The sequence below is a fragment of the Pseudophryne corroboree genome, chromosome 11 (assembly GCF_028390025.1).
Source record: "Pseudophryne corroboree isolate aPseCor3 chromosome 11, aPseCor3.hap2, whole genome shotgun sequence".
NCBI lineage: Eukaryota > Metazoa > Chordata > Amphibia > Anura > Myobatrachidae > Pseudophryne > Pseudophryne corroboree.
In genome coordinates, this window is record NC_086454.1 from 24,060,179 (window position 1) to 24,077,923 (window position 17,745).

At 44.3% G+C, this 17,745-nt stretch overlaps 1 protein-coding gene across 3 annotated transcripts in view; it reads right to left on the minus strand.

Annotated features, from left to right (window-relative positions):
• The window catches only part of NELL1 (neural EGFL like 1), a 1,344,875-nt gene that overhangs the window by 891,965 nt on the left and 435,165 nt on the right, over nucleotides 1–17,745 (minus strand). For all 3 annotated transcript variants that reach the window (XM_063946373.1, XM_063946374.1, XM_063946375.1), the window contains exons 8-10: nucleotides 16,750–16,884; nucleotides 15,655–15,757; nucleotides 1,131–1,204 (exon numbers count right to left, since the gene is read on the minus strand). In XM_063946373.1, coding sequence (XP_063802443.1) covers nucleotides 1,131–1,204; nucleotides 15,655–15,757; nucleotides 16,750–16,884 — 312 coding nt within the window. The remainder of the gene's footprint in view (nucleotides 1–1,130; nucleotides 1,205–15,654; nucleotides 15,758–16,749; nucleotides 16,885–17,745) is intronic.

Here is a 17,745-nt window from a genome sequence, read left to right on the forward strand (position 1 = left end):
AGGTGTGGGCTGTGTGAGGGGGAGGTTATGGTTAAGAATAGGGAAAAAATACTTACCGGAATATGGAGATTATTCAGGTCACGTCGCTAAGTGATGTGTCCGCAATATCCTCGATGGCGGCGGCAATGCATGCGTCCCATCCTGCGTGTGCACGGCCCAACCAATGCAATAGCATCGCATTGGCTGCAAACACTCTACCTTATTGACAGGTAGAGGTGCTTGGTGTGTGGGCGGGGGTAACAACGGACCGTTGCGGGGACATTTGTGGGGAAAATGGGGGCGGGTTGGCGGCGTTTCGAGGGGTGGCTACGTGACGTTACTTGCAGCCACTCCAATTGAAAAAATGACGGCGGGCCACCTGGCATGGCTGCGGAGGCAGGGGGTAGTCCACAGTTGCTCCGGGCGCAATTTAACTGACCTGCGATGGGCGGTCCTTCAGCTTGCGAACAAAAAGGATTGCAGATTCTGCTTTATAGCAGAATCTGCAATTCAACATGAATAACCTCTATATAAGGATTCTGTCCATTGCGATCCCGACTGTGGGTGTGTCATACACATCCCATATACAGTGTATATATATATATATATATATATATATATATATATATATATATATATAGTTAGTCCATCCAGCAGTCCGCTCTCCCCTTGGGGTAACTTGTCCCCATATATTTAAGTTGTTCACTTTGTGTTGCACTTGTGTGTAGTGTCCTGAGGAAGGGGAAACGTCCCCCGAAACGTTGACAATAAACCCACCTGACTGTTTTTCACTATACCTTGTGTGCAAGCCTCCGAGTGCCACCTGCATCCTCTGTGTGTGTGTGTGTATATAGATATAGATATAGATATATATATATCCACATCCACTTTGTAACCGGCTTGTGAAGACAGGATTGCAGAAACTCACTTGACCCCAGCTGGCATTGTCATACTAAATCTCATCAGCCCAGACACCTGCACGTAGCGTACAGTACAGAGCCATTCCTCAGTTTAATGTAATCTATACAATGTATCAGGCGTAAGAACTCTGTAGACCAGGATGAACCAGAGGGATTGACAATTCCACATGTCACAAGATCAGTTTAATCAGAAATCATAAAACAAGTCTTGAGATAAAAGCTGACACTCACTTTACATTCCCGGCAGCTCACAGTCAGGATCCGCTCACCTTCAGCCAGGACTTTTCCTCCATAAGTACATTTGGCTGTAATAATGAGAAGACATGATCAAATTGCGAGACTCGCCTTACAGATTACGGTAGAATAATATATATTTTTTTTTTTTTAAAGTCTCAGCTGTGGACAATTTCCTTTTGCAACATGTAATAATATAATTAAAGCCTCAGAAGTGTCACTTTCTTTGTTAAATTCACAAAATATGTATTTACAAATGTCCATAAAACAGTTCATTTCTTAAAACCTTTGCAATTATGTCATGACAATATACCGGCATTGAAGTGGTTTAATTTACCCAAAACAAACTTTGTGACCTTGAGATTCAGAAATCTGGCAATGGGCACTTTACCATTAATTTTATAAAACTTATGATCAGGATGGGAAAAGATTTACAGAACGCTCATAAATTTCCCATTAAACAAAAAAGTGCGGTTCCTTCCCAGCGCAACTTTTTGTCCCTTTGTGTCTCCTCCATGAAATAAACGCTCAGTAAGCCCTTTGGAAGAATCTGTAAAATGCATCTTTGTTTTTCAATTTCCTCTTCTACAATTCCCCATTTACCTTCTTCAGGGAACGATGAGCAGATAAGTTTATCTCCACTTAGAAAAACAAGTGAAAGCCACCTGTCCTCAATTATCCCACTGCGGGTCCGCAAAATGTCAGACAAAATAACGTTCCAATTCCGTTCTAAAGGGAGGAAAATAAACTTCACTCACTTCAGAGCCCACAGCCGGATTCCTGTCCGTTTCAACATGAATGCTCACAAGTATAATCGCAGTCTGTCTCTTGAAGAAACGCAGGCAAAGCGTAAAAACTGGCAATTACATTTTAAGATTGTCTGGTGGCATAGGGTATGGAGGGAATGGCAATTAACTGAGCCTCTTTCTGCAATAATATGGGGGGGGGGGGGGAAACATTTCCAAGTGGTAATTTGCCATTTTAAGGCCCTTATTATAAAAGGCCCCCTGACTGGCCATGAACAAGTGGTTAGTTAACACTATACCGGGTGTTGCTCGATACAATAGGGCGATTTGAATGAATGCACTATGCGAACCCTCCTACCTCTACCCCTTCACTTGCAAAATTTCTGTTGTCACTTCTTTCCGTCCCCCCCATAGTGGGAGCCCATAGCAGGGGGCAAGTTTGCCTGAAGTCACACAGAGTACATATATAAATTGTGAGGAGATCAGGATAGGGGTACCCTCTCCTGGGGTAGACCAGCAACTCCAAACACATAGTAGACAGGAAAACAGCACACCAGTCCAGGGTTTTCGAACAATCTAGCTGTGGCTAGTTTTATTGTGCAGTGCAAAAAAAACAAAACATCAAAATAAATCCTAGCCCGTCTGGACACTATCTAAACAAAACAGATTCCCTCTCTGAGTGGGAGAACATAATGCCCCTACTGCAAACCTAGGCATATGCACAGTACTCACTGTCAGTACATCACAGTGTCTCATAACAAGACTGATGCCCGTTTCCCCAGGTAGTGAGACCCTGAGTAAAACTCTGACACACTTTATATCAGCCTCTTAAGAGGTAATTGGCCTGCTCTCGGGCTGATAACCCAAAATAGACTCATGGATGGAGCCCGCCCTCTCTCTCTCAATCCATATCCTCAGGACCCCTTAACTGGCTTTTACTAAAAGTCCAAACTCTAATCAAATCTGTCTTGCATAAACAGATATTTGGCTGGAGGTTTAAATCAAGAGGATACGTGTAACAGATAAAACCATCATCTGATAGTCTAAATACACTGCGTCTATGCTGCATGACAGGTGCACAAAGTCGGACTCACCTATGAAATGTTATGAAGTCATGTAAACGGTGTGTGTGAAATACTTTATCTCTATTGCATTACTATGATACAGTTACACGGTGTGTTCAGCCTTTTGGAAGATGGTGAGGTACGGTAGAATTCTATCGCTTGACAGGCACACTTTAGAAATAGCCCGTAATCCATCTCCATTAGCACCGAGATATCTCTAACATTGTGCGGAAACACATGATTAGATGTAAGTGGAGATGTTTTTGTCAGAGGTCTGTCATATGCAATGTGCATCAGTCTCACACAGATCTGTCTATAATAAATCTGTCAGATTATGAGCCAAGCATATTAGGACAAGTGCATTGCAAAAGCTTCTCTTCCCTCCACACTAGTCCTAAATAGAAACACCCTGTAAACTGCAGTCTAAATATCCCTTCAAGGCAGCAGGTGTTTATATAGAGGTGTATAGAATTGAGAGGTCTAACACTCACAGCATGTGCCGTGCACATTACATCTTCATATCACAAGTGTGTAGCACTACAAGTCTCAGCCATGCAACACCTCATTATATTTAGTTACGGCGTCTAGTCCAGTTGTGTACTGAGAACACTGGTGCTAATTGTTACCTGTGCTCTATTTTAGTTTTTCTGTAATGTTACGTTCTGTGTACCCTGTATTGTCTAGTGTGTGGATTGTACGGCGCTGCGAAACACTTGTGGCACCTTATAAATAAAATGTGATAATAGTAATAATAATAATCATTATATAAGCTTTATTTTTATTACATTATTATGTGCGCGATTCAATTGAGCTTAATATGAATATGAAGGAGGTCCCAGAGCTATGCAAATTGACCAGGCGGTTAAGCCCGGCTAGAGGATTCCTGCTTTCACCCCTCCGGAGGTGCGAGCAAAAATTGGACTAAACTAGCGCCATGATGCATTTTTCTGCCCTTAGTGTGGCGCAAACAGCATCACGGCAGACACTAAGTCGGAGAATGCTGGTTACCTGCCACTAAACACCCAGTTCAAGGCGTGGTGACCGGCAATTCCCAACTAAGTGCAGGGTGTGAAGGGGACAACATAGCTTTGGGAGCTCCTTCCCGGCACTATTCAGATCACGTTGTATTGAACTGAGCCCCATGATATACAGTAGATACACCATGGGGGGAATTAATTTGTTTGAAAAGTCAGTTGGGCGTCTGTTTTTTCCTGTCTATTAGACAGGAAAAAACAGACGCCCAACTGACTTTTCAAACAATTTAATATCCCCCAATGTGTCTTTTCTGCCTTTTGGGTAATGGTAAAAATCGATCGCTTGAAAGGCATACTTAAGAAATAGCACTTACACTACCTCCATTAGCACTGAGATCTCCCTAAAACTGGGCCTACTTCAGGACGGATTACAGTGTGCGATCTAACCGCAACAAATTAGAAAAATATGCGGGCGCATGCGGAGCGCCCGTCCTGCTCATGCACCCGCATTTTCTGCGAGGGGGGGGGACGACAGAAAATGCTATCGCCTCTAACGGTCATGGGGGCAGGGATGAGGGAAGGGAGCAATGCTCCGTTTCCTGAGAGGAGGTGGAGCTTTGCGGGGGGCGGAGGTGACCGAACGGAGGGCGGTGCGGCGCAAATAAGGCGTGATCATGGCGGCTATATGGCATCACACGCAGGTGTTGCGATCGGAAACATGGTGGCAGTTAATTAGCTGCGCCGGTAGGAGGGATCACAATTTCTGCTTCATCAAGGGGGGGGAGGGGGCGTTCAGCGTGCAGGAAGGCCTTGCCCTAATTAGCAGAATTTGCAATCCTTACTGAATCAGCCCCATTGTGCAGAAGTCATGATTAAAGTTGTAAACTATAAATATCCCTGCAAGGCAGCAGATGTTCATCAGACACGTACTGTATAGAACAGGGAGGTCTAACACTCATATGTATGTGCCATATACATAGGTGGTCATTCTGAGTTGATCGCTAGCTGCATTCGGTCGCTGTGCAGCGATGAGGCAAAAAAACTGGACCTCTGCGCATGCGGCGCAAAACGCACGCGCATCGTACTATTACAACAAACAATGTAGTTTTACACAGGGTCTAGCGAAGCTTTTCAGTCGCACTGGCAGCCGTAGAGTGATTGACAGGAAGTGGGAGTTTCTGGGTGTCAACTGACCGTTTTCAGGGTGTGATCGGAAAAACGCAGGCGTGCCAGAAAAAAACGCAGGCATGGCTGGGCGAACGCAGGGCGTGTTTGTGGCATCAAAACAGGAACTGAACGGTCTGAAGTCATCGCAAGCGCTGAGTAGGTTTTGAGCTACTCTAAAACTGCACAAAATTATTTTGTAGCCGCTCTGCGATCCTTTCGTTTGCACTTCTGCTAAGCTAAAATACACTCCCAGTGGGAGGCGGCATAGCGTTTGCACTGCTGCTAAAAACTGCTAGCGAGCGATCAACTCGGAATGACCCCCATAGGATCTACAGGTTATCATGTGGCTTTTTGTAACTCTTAGCAGGTAACACAGTTTCCGAACAACTGTAATCCTCTCCTTAGTGATCACCCTAAGCACCCCTAGAAACTACGCCAAACATATCCAGGCACTGCACTATATGGCACCTAGGGCACCCAGATACCGGTGCAGGGTTCCACAGCGAAGTATCTCACTGCCTATATTATGCTGCTCAATTTCGGCTTATAGTTTAAAACAACTTACTTAACAAATTCTCTGCACTTTAATTTTCACAGTCCATAAAAACCTATCATAATACATTGAGGTCTCTGATACATTTAAACAATTACCATATCATTTTATTTGCTCGTTCAGCCATGCGGGAATGTCACGTTAAATTTCATTTTGCTTAGCAGGCATATATTCTCCGGGAAAATCATATAGGTGGGAAATGAATTTAGATGGAAACACTGTAAGCGTCTGCTCAGTACTTTCTCCTTGGTTACAAATCGGATTTATTTATTTGTTAAATATTTACAGGTCTGTATTACACCCAACGCTCTTCAGAGGTGATGGAACAACCGGGGATTCATCTGTTCTCGTCTTGTCATGTGAGGGGCAAAAGGTATCAGGTGTCTGGATGTGATCCAGTATATACTGTATACTACACATTCACTGCATTACCTAGCAGGGGGGAGGGCGGTGATCCAAATAGGAATAAAGCAAGCTGCTCCCCCAACCCAGAGGTATTGTTTCTGCAGGCAAACAGAATTGGAAGCATATCCACAACAACAGAAGATACTTCAGATCAAAACCAAATAAACATAGGCAGAGAAATAAACATAGCTAGGAACAGGAAAAGCACAAACAAAACTCTAAAACCTATGTGTGCAAATGCTAGGAGCTTAGGCAATAAAATCCCAGAACTAAGTGCAATAATGACAAGGGATGATCTAGAACAGTGATTTTCAACCTTTTTTAACTCGCGGCACAGCGAACAATATTTTAAAATTGCCAAGGCACACCATCAGTTCCCCACAGAAAAAAACAAAACACACACATTGGCCCTCATAGTAAAAAAAAATCCATACATACATTGACCTACACAGAAAAAACAATCACATTGCTCCCCACATGAATTATTCATATTGTTCCCCCCATAAATCCTTATTCTCCCCACATGAATCCTATTGTTCCCCACAGTAGAAAAAAAATTAGCAACAAATATTAGCCCCTACCGGTCAGCTGTCCTCCTCCCTGTCCCTCAGTGGCGGGGGTTGTTCATAGTGGAGTGCTGCGAATACTGAGCAGCGGGTGGTCGGGCAGGTGTGGAAGTGGGTGGGCAAGGAAAGCTGTGTATGCAGGCGGGAATTGGAAGATGTGTATGCAGGCGGGTGAGCTGGCTGGGTGGTGAGATGCAGCGTTTTCAAGGCATACGTCACGGCCGGAGCATGACTGATCCTCTAAGAAGAGCCTGGGCCCAACAGTTCACTCTGAAGGTGCAGGAAGCTGCTCTGGCTCCGCAGCACACCTTGCAACTGGTCGCGGCACACTAGTGTGCCACGGCACACTGGTTGAAAAAGCCTGATCTAGAATCTATATATTGTGGCTATTACAGAGGTATGGTGCAAATCATGAATTGGACATAGCTATACCGGGATATACTTTATTTAGGAAGGAAAGAATGGGAAGAATCGGAGGAGGGGTAGCAATGTATGTAAAAAAAAAGCATAAATACTGTACTACCATAACACAAAGTATTGAAGAAAAAACTGAGGCCCTTTGGGTGACAATAGAAACAGGGGAGAAGTCAATTCTTCATATTGGGGTGATAAACAGGCCACCAGGTCAGGAAGAGGAATGGACAAGAACCTATTGCAGGACATCACTAAAATGGCATTAAAGGGAGAGGTAATAATCATGGGAGACTTTAATCTTCCTGATGTAAACTACCTGGGTCGTGCCTGTTACTAGTTCCACTAGAAGTAGGGACATTTTAAATTCCCTGCAGGGAGTATCTCTCCACCAAATGGTGAGGGAGCCCACTCGGAAAGACGCAATATTAGACTTAATACTTACAAATGGAAACAGAATATCGGACATAAAAGTGGGTGAAAACCTGGGATCCAGTGATCATCAAGCAGTATGGTTCAGCATAAAGACAGAGACTGACTCATCCCATACAAAAACAAAGATGTTAGATTTTAAGAAGACTGATTTTGTAGGGATGGGAAAATGTGTAAGCAATTCTTTGCTAGAGTGGAGGTACTTGGAAGGAGTGCATAAGAGGCGGGACACATTAAAAAGTGCAATATTAAGTCTACAGACCTTTAGGAAAAACACAAAGAAAAGGAAGCCAGCGTGTTTTGTGAAAGAAGTAGCAAGTATTGTGAAAGCAAAAAAGATGGCTTTTAGAAAATATAAGCAGACACAAAAAATAAAGACAAAGATATATCTTGTTCAACAAGAGGAGACTAAGAAGGTAATCAGATGTGCAAAGGCACAAGCTGAGGAGAAAATGGCCCAGTCAGTGGGTAAAGGAGGCAAAACTTTTTTAAGGTATATAAGCCAAAGGAGAAAAACAAAAGGCGGAATAATACGACTAAAGACAGAGACTGGGAGTCTTGTTGAGGGAGACAATGTAATAGCGGATCATCTTAATTATTTTTGATAAGTATGCACTACTGAAAGAGAGGGGAAGGGGCCACAGTTAAGTTGCAGGGATATTCAGAAAAATTAAATAAGTACTTTTACAGGTACAGAGAAGAGGTCCTAACAGAACTCTCAAAGCTGAAAGTGGATAAATTAATGGGGCCAGATGATATACACCAAAGGATACTAAAAGAGTTTAAAGGGGTGCTGGTAGCACCATTAACAGAATTATTCAACCAGTCACTGGCTACAGGAATAATTCCAGAAGACTGGAAAAGAGCAAACGTAGTCCCACTGCACTAAAGTGGAAGCAAGGAAGAGGCAAGAAACTACCGACCAGTGAGCCTTACATCAGTAGTAGGGAAATTGATGGAAAGAAAGAGTTGTAGATTATCTCAAAACAAGCAATATACAGGAACCCAAACAGCATGGATTCACTGGGGGGATATCATGTCAAACAAACCTTACTGACTTTTTTGACTGTGTGACTAAAGTAATAGATAAAGGTGGAGCCGTAGATATAGCTTATCTAGACTTTAGTAAGGCTTTTGACATTGTTCCACATCGCAAACTGCTAAATAAACTCGAAAGCTTGAGATTAGATACTAAGATGGTTGAATGGATAAGATCTTGGTTGCAGGATAGACAGTTGTAGTAAATGGAGTGCATTCACAGAGGAAAAGGTTACCATTGGAGTACCCCAGGGATCTGTACTTGGACCAGTGCTTTTTAATATCTTATTGGTGACATTGCAAATGGCATTAAAGGGAAAGTATGCCTTTTTGCAAATGAGACAAAAGTATGCAACAGAGTAGACACACCAAGAGGTGCAAAGCAGATGAGGAGGATCTAGGTAAACTAGAGGAATAGTCAAGTGTGTGGCAATTACAGTTTATTGCCAAAAAATGCAAAATCATGCACTCTCAAAAATCCAAAAGCTAAATATAGTATTAATGGCACTATACTGGAAACTACTGAGGAGGAAAGGGATCTAGGAGTCACTATTTCAGGTGACATAAAGGCAGGTAAGCAATGTAACACAGCAATGAGGAAGGATAGTCAGATGCTTGGCTGCACTGGAGAGGAATCAGCAGCAGAAATAAAGAATAATGCCACTGTATAGGTCATTGGTACGGCCTCATCTAGAATACTGTGCTCAATTCTGGAGGCCATATCTTCAGAAGGATCATAGGCGTTTCTATCATGGGAGCAATGTGTGTGGTACACACGGGGCCCTTGGTCCTCGGCGGCCCACACCACACACATTGCACCCATATTTTAGTACTTCCCTCTCCGGAGTTCAGCGTCGGACGCTGCAGAAAATCCCTTCCAAAATGGCCGCCACGCATGCACAGTACGAATTTTGTCTCCAGAACATGGGGAGCACCATGTTTCTGGAGACCTGTGCATGAGTAGTAGACTCCCGCTCAGTGCCGGGGCCTACGGCGCCACGGAGAGGAGGGGGACCACCCGGAGTATGCACATAGGCCCCCTCCTCTCTTAAGACGCCCCTGAAAAGGATATTAATACATTAGAGAGTGTATAAAGAAGGGCAACTAAAATGGTGCATGGCCTACATCACACAACATACCCAGAAAGACTAAAATATCTCAGTATGTATAGTGTGGAGCAGAGAAGGGAAAGGGGGGACATGATAGAAACTTTCACATATATCAAGTGTCTTAAAGTCCAGGAGGGAAATATTCTCCAAATGAAGAGAAGCAATAGGACACAAGGACATACTCTGAGACTGGGGGAGGGGGGGGGGGGGGGGGGGGGGGGAACGGGGGGGGGGGAGGTTCAGGGGAAATTTGAGGAAAAATCACTTCATCAGAGGTGGTAGAGGCTAAGACAGTAGAGCAATGTAACATGCATGGGATAGACATAAGGATATTCTTACACAGAAATAAGGATCAAATAAGGTTTAACGTAAAAAAAAATATGGTAAAAAAGGGGCAGACTAGATGGGCCAAGTGGTTCTGATCTGCCGTCAAATTCTATGTTTCTTTGTTACCAGCTTCTATTACACCTTGGGGAAGGACGACTGACTATAGAAAGTACATCCTGTGTGACACACATGAGCGAGGATGACTATAGAAAGTACAGTATAGGATCCTCTGACACACACGAGGGAGGAGGACTATAGAAAGTACAGTATAGGATCCTCTATGACACACACGAGGGAGGAGGACTATAGAAAGTACAGTATAGGATCCTCTATGACACACATGAGGGAGGAGGACTATAGTAAGTACAGTATAGGATCCTCTATGACACACGAGGGAGGAGGACTATAGAAAGTACAGTATAGGATCCTCTGTGACACACACGAGGGAGGAGGACTATAGAAAGTACAGTATAGGATCCTCTGTGACACACACGAAGGAGGATGACTATAGAAAGTACAGTATAGGATCCTCTGTGACACACGAGGGAGGAGGACTATAGAAAGTACAGTATAGGATACTCTGACACACACGAGGGAGGATGACTATAGAAAGTACAGTATAGGATCCTCTGTGACACACGAGGGAGGAGGACTATAGAAAGTACAGTATAGGATCCTCTGACACACACGAAGGAGGATGACTATAGAAAGTACAGTATAGGATCCTCTGACACACACGAGGGAGGATGACTATAGAAACTACAGTATAGGATCCTCTGACACACACGAGGGAGGATGACTATGTACAGTATAGGATCCTGTGTGAGGCACATGAGGGAGGAGGACTATAGAAAGTACAGTATAGGATCCTCTGACACACACGAGGGAGGAGGACTATAGAAAGTACAGTATAGGATCCTCTATGACACACACGAGGGAGGATGACTACAGAAAGTACAGTATAGGATCCTCTGTGACACACACGGGGGAGGAAGACTACAGAAAGTACAGTATAGGATCCTCTGACACACACGAGGGAGTAGGACTATAGAAAGTACAGTATAGGATCCTCTGACACACACGAAGGAGGATGACTATAGAAAGTACAGTATAGGATCCTCTGTGACACACACGGGGGAGGAAGACTACAGAAAGTACAGTATAGGATCCTCTGACACACACGAAGGAGGATGACTATAGAAAGTACAGTATAGGATCCTCTGACACACACGAGGGAGGATGACTATAGAAAGTACAGCATAGGATCCTCTGTGACACACACGAGGGAGGATGACTATAGAAAGTACAGTATAGGATCCTCTGTGACACACATGAGGGAGGAGGACTATAGAAAGTACAGTATAGGATCCTCTGACACACACGAAGGACGATGACTATAGAAAGTACAATATAGGATCCTCTGACACACACGAGGGAGGAGGACTATAGAAAGTACAGTATAGGATCCTCTGTGACACACACGAGGGAGGAGGACTATAGAATGTACAGTATAGGATCCTCTGTGACACACGAGGGAGGATGACTATGTACAGTATAGGATCCTCTGTGACACACACGAGGGAGGATGACTATAGAAACTACAGTATAGGATCCTGTGTGAGGCACATGAGGGAGGAGGACTATAGAAAGTACAGTATAGGATCCTCTATGACACACACGAGGGAGGAGGACTATAGAAAGCACAGTATAGGATCCTCTGTGACACACACGGGGGAGGAAGACTACAGAAAGTACAGTATAGGATCCTCTGACACACACGAGGGAGGAGGACTATAGAAAGTACAGTATAGGATCCTCTGACACACACGAGGGAGGATGACTATAGAAAGTACAGTATAGGATCCTCTGTGACACGCACGAGGGAGGGTGACTATAGAAAGTACAGTATAGGATCCTCTGACACACACGAAGGAGGATGACTATAGAAAGTACAGTATAGGATCCTCTGACACACACGAGGGAGGATGACTATAGAAAGTACAGTATAGGATCCTCTGTGACACGCACGAGGGAGGGTGACTATAGAAAGTACAGTATAGGATCCTCTGTGACACACACGAGGTAGGAGGACTACAGAAAGTACAGTATAGGATCCTCTGACACACACGAGGGAGGATGACTATAGAAAGTACAGTATAGGATCCTGTGTGAGGCACATGAGGGAGGAGGACTATAGAAAGTACAGTATAGGATCCTCTATGACACACACGAGGGAGGAGGACTATAGAAAGCACAGTATAGGATCCTCTGTGACACACACGGGGGAGGAAGACTACAGAAAGTACAGTATAGGATCCTCTGTGACACACACGAGGGAGGAGGACTATAGAAAGCACAGTATAGGAACCTGTGTGACACACACGAGGGAGGAGGACTATAGAAAGTACAGTATAGGATCCTCTATGACACACACGAGGGAGGAGGACTATAGAAAGTACAGTATAGGATCCTGTGTGAGGCACATGAGGTAGTAGGACTATAGAAAGTACAGTATAGGATCCTCTATGACACACACGAGGGAGGAGGACTATAGAAAGTACAGTATAGGATCCTCTGACACACACGAGGGAGGAGGACTATAGAAAGTACAGTATAGGATCCTCTATGACACACACGAGGGAGGAGGACTATAGAAAGCACAGTATAGGATCCTCTGTGACACACACGGGGGAGGAAGACTACAGAAAGTACAGTATAGGATCCTCTGACACACACGAGGGAGGATAACTATAGAAAGTACAGTATAGGATCCTCTATGACACACACGAGGGAGGAGGACTATAGAAAGCACAGTATAGGATCCTCTGTGACACACACGGGGGAGGAAGACTACAGAAAGTACAGTATAGGATCCTCTATGACACACACAAGGGAGGAGGACTATAGAAAGTACAGTATAGGATCCTCTGACACACACGAGGGAGGAGGACTATAGAAAGTACAGTATAGGATCCTCTGACACACACGGGGGAGGAAGACTACAGAAAGTACAGTATAGGGTCCTCTGTGACACACACGAGGGAGGAGGACTATAGAAAGCACAGTATAGGAAACTGTGTGAGGCACATGAGGTAGGAGGACTATAGAAAGCACAGTATAGGATCCTCTGTGACACACACGAGGGAGGATGACTACAGAAAGTACAGTATAGGATCCTCTGACACACACGAGGGAGGAGGACTATAGAAAGTACAGTATAGGATCCTCTATGACACACACGAGGGAGGAGGACTATAGAAAGCACAGTATAGGATCCTCTGTGACACACACGGGGGAGGAAGACTACAGAAAGTACAGTATAGGATCCTCTGACACACACGAGGGAGTAGGACTATAGAAAGTACAGTATAGGATCCTCTGACACACACGAAGGAGGATGACTATAGAAAGTACAGTATAGGATCCTCTGTGACACACACGGGGGAGGAAGACTACAGAAAGTACAGTATAGGATCCTCTGTGACACACACGAGGGAGGAGGACTATAGAAAGCACAGTATAGGAACCTGTGTGACACACAAGGGAGGAGGACTATAGAAAGTACAGTATAGGATCCTCTATAACACACACACGAGGGAGGAGGACTATAGAAAGTACAGTATAGGATCCTCTATGACACACACGAGGGAGGAGGACTATAGAAAGTACAGTATAGGATCCTGTGTGAGGCACATGAGGTAGGAGGACTATAGAAAGTACAGTATAGGATCCTCTATGACACACACGAGGGAGGAGGACTATAGAAAGTACAGTATAGGATCCTCTGACACACACGAGGGAGGAGGACTATAGAAAGTACAGTATAGGATCCTCTATGACACACACGAGGGAGGAGGACTATAGAAAGCACAGTATAGGATCCTCTGACACACACGAAGGAGGATGACTATAGAAAGTACAGTATAGGATCCTCTGTGACACACACGAGGGAGGATGACTATAGAATGTACAGTATAGGATCCTCTGACACACACGAAGGAGGATGACTATAGAAAGTACAGTATAGGATCCTCTGACACACACGAGGGAGGACGACTATAGAAAGTACAGTATAGGATCCTCTGACACACACGAGGGAGGAAGACTACAGAAAGTACAGTATAGGTTCCTCTGACACACACGAGGGAGGAGGACTATAGAAAGTACAGTATAGGATCCTCTATGACACACACGAGGGAGGAGGACTATAGAAAGCACAGTATAGGATCCTCTGTGACACACACGGGGGAGGAAGACTACATAAAGTACAGTATAGGATCCTCTGTGACACACACGAGGGAGGAGGACTATAGAAAGTACAGTATAGGAACCTGTGTGACACACACAAGGGAGGAAGACTACAGAAAGTACAGTATAGGATCCTCTATGACACACACGAGGGAGGAGGACTATAGAAAGTACAGTATAGGATCCTCTGTGACACACACGAGGGAGGGTGACTATAGAAAGTACAGTATAGGATCCTCTATGACACACGAGGGAGGAGGACTATAGAAAGCACAGTATAGGATCCTCTATGACACACACGAGGGAGGAGGACTATAGAAAGCACAGTATAGGATCCTCTATGACACACACGAGGGAGGAGGACTATAGAAAGTACAGTATAGGAGCCTGTGTGATGCACATGAGGTAGGAGGACTATAGAAAGTACAGTATAGGATCCTCTATGACACACACGAGGGAGGAAGACAACAGAAAGTACAGTATAGGATCCTCTATGACACACACGAGGGAGGAGGACTATAGAAAGTACAGTATAGGATCCTCTATGACACACACGGGGGAGGAAGACTACAGAAAGTACAGTATAGGATCCTGTGTGACGCACATGAGGTAGGAGGACTATAGAAAGCACAGTATAGGATCCTCTGTGACACACACGAGGGAGGAGGACTATAGAAAGTACAGTATAGGATCCTCTATGACACACACGGGGGAGGAAGACTACAGACAGTACAGTATAGGATCCTCTGTGACACACACGAGGGAGGATGACTATAGAAAGTACAGTATAGGATCCTCTATGACACACACGAGGGAGGAGGACTACAGAAAGTACAGTATAGGATCCTCTGTGACACACACGAGGGAGGAGGACTATAGAAAGTACAGTATAGGATCCTGTGTGAGGCACATGAGGTAGGAGGACTATAGAAAGTACAGTATAGGATCCTCTATGACACACACGAGGGAGGAAGACTACAGAAAGTACAGTATGGGATCCTGTGTGACGCACATGAGGATAGTCTATATAAGGTACAACAGACAAGCTTGTACAGTCCTGTAAGGAAGTGCAATTGACTACCAAATCTATTTATATTGTTAGTTATGAAAAGCAGTGACTGGGAAAAAAAATTATATATTTTTTTTCTTGTTTCAACCGTTAATGTTAAGCATCAGTCCTACTTATTACTTATAATTAAATAAATCTGAAGAGTAATACAAAATGGAAACTACAAAAGCAATTTTCAGAGAAACACACACACACACACACACAATACACACACACAATACACACACACAAAGGAAGAGGTAAGCATCAGCATTAGGCATGTCACTAGTTTTTTTTTAGTATAACAGGCTTTTTATTTTTTATAGACGTCACAGCAGTCCGGCAATCCGCTTAAATTCAACATGCTCTTAAAAAGATTAAATAAAAACCCTAAGAGTTCAGAGCAAATACAAAAACAGCAGGAATTACTTACGTCTGCAAATCTTACAACACTGCCCTGGAACATGGACAGGGAGGAAATCTGGAGAACAATTAAGAGGGGGGCACAACATCCGTCTGCACTCAACAGCGCCACTCTGGTGGAGGAAAGAAACAAACGGTCTCATTAAGCACCACATCAGTTATGCAGGAGGCACCACTCTTAAAAGTGAAATATACAAAATTAAGTGGCAGGGCTTGCCAAGACGTATAGTCCCAAGACAACTGAGGAACCATAAACGGCATAAAGATAACCTACGAAATATAAGGAATCCTCAAAGTGCCTTCACATAACATATAATTATGTACACTGCCCAATTTCATGAAGAGAGCGGTCAACGTATGCAAAGATTTTGCGACATAAAAAAAGTACACACTTTTAAATAAAATACTTTTCCTATTTTGGTTTTCTGACGTCGTCACTCCTGGCCAAAGAACAGACTTTTAAATATACACATTTCTGAATGACGGATAAAGCCCCTTTAACCTGACGTTTTTTCCCATTAAATTCTAATTGCCAGAAATCCTACTTGAAACCATCAATAATGACCATTTTCTCAATTTCTTCTATAGAAGGATTTAGAGTCACAGTAGTGGGCTGCTGAAAGGCAATCAGTAAGCCGGAGCTCCTGAAACCATGTAGTATTTCCCAAGGATATAATTATTACCAATACTACAACGCTGTGGGGAGGAGAAAGGGCTGTATTCACTTTCTATGCGCATGGTAATTTCCCACAGCCCTGTTACAATGACATGAAAAGGATGAAATATTCAGCTTCTCCGGCTCAAATGCAGAAAGCGTCACGCACAGTGTAGTCTGCTACAACAGCGCCGGCCAACAGCAAAACCTGCAGTACTTTGTCGGAGCCTTTAGCGGAGAATTGGAGGCCTGTATGCAAAGCCTCCCTGCAGCACAGTGTACAAGGTGCTTAAAGAGCCCTCCCATTATACTGTACTACAATATAAAACGTTAACGTTTGTAAGCACTGCAGGCAACACTGAAATCAAAGCCATGTTCATTCTAGATGAGGAGTAATAACGTGCATTTAGTTAGGTCCTATTGTGGAGGAAGGTTCTCCGATTATCTCACCTTACAGGTACAGTTTCGGCAGTGGTCATCGTCTACCCATGAGTCTCTGTCCCTGTAGATCACACCCTGTACTTGACAAGTCTTCTCACAGTGACAACTTTCCAGCTGGCTGAGCCTGGTCTCTGCATAATTTAGCTGAAAGGGAAAGACACAAAATGCTAAATCTGTAATAGACCCATGTGTCGTATAAGTCCAGGCAAAAGGAAGATGAATGTGGCGTATACTGTAAGTGGATCGTGCCAAACAAGCTGCCTAGTTAGAGGTCAGATGGTTGGGTGGTGGCCAACTGGGCCACGCAGAGCCGACCCTAGGCATAGGCAAACTAGGCAAATGCCTAGGGCATTTGGTATGCTTAGGGGCACCAGCAGCTTCTGCTGATTAAAATGATATGCGGCATGCCTATATTCTGTGTGCGACTGCGGCTGTATCTGCATACGAAATGCTACGTTGCAGTGTATTCCTGGATATCACTGTAATGTAGCATTTCTTATGCAGATACAGCCACAGTCAAACACAGAATATAGGCATGCTACATATCATTTTAATCAGCAGAAGCTGCTTGTGCATCCTAGCCACATAGTAATGCAAATAATATGATGCATTTTCATAAACAAAAGGCACCCAACGTTAGCAGAGCTGCCAGATGACTCATGCCAGGCATCTCCTGCAGAGCTAGCGGCGGTGCTAGGGGGCACCAGCCAAAATCTTGCCTAGGGCATCATATTGGTTAGGGCCGGCTCTGGGGCCACGTCCTACTGAGATACTTGTCGGACTAGAGGGGACACACCACCCAAAAAGTGTGTCACATTGTCCCCATGTTTCCAGAAGATGAGCCGTGTCTGCAAAGCTAGAGCGGCAATCAGACAACAGCACTATCAGGGCCTCCAGATCTGACCGCGTAGCCTGAATGCCCAACAGTTGGACCTGTCCTATCTATAGCCAAGTAGCACACGGATATGGTCATTCAGACTCAAGTGCAGCTACAGAACACTGCAC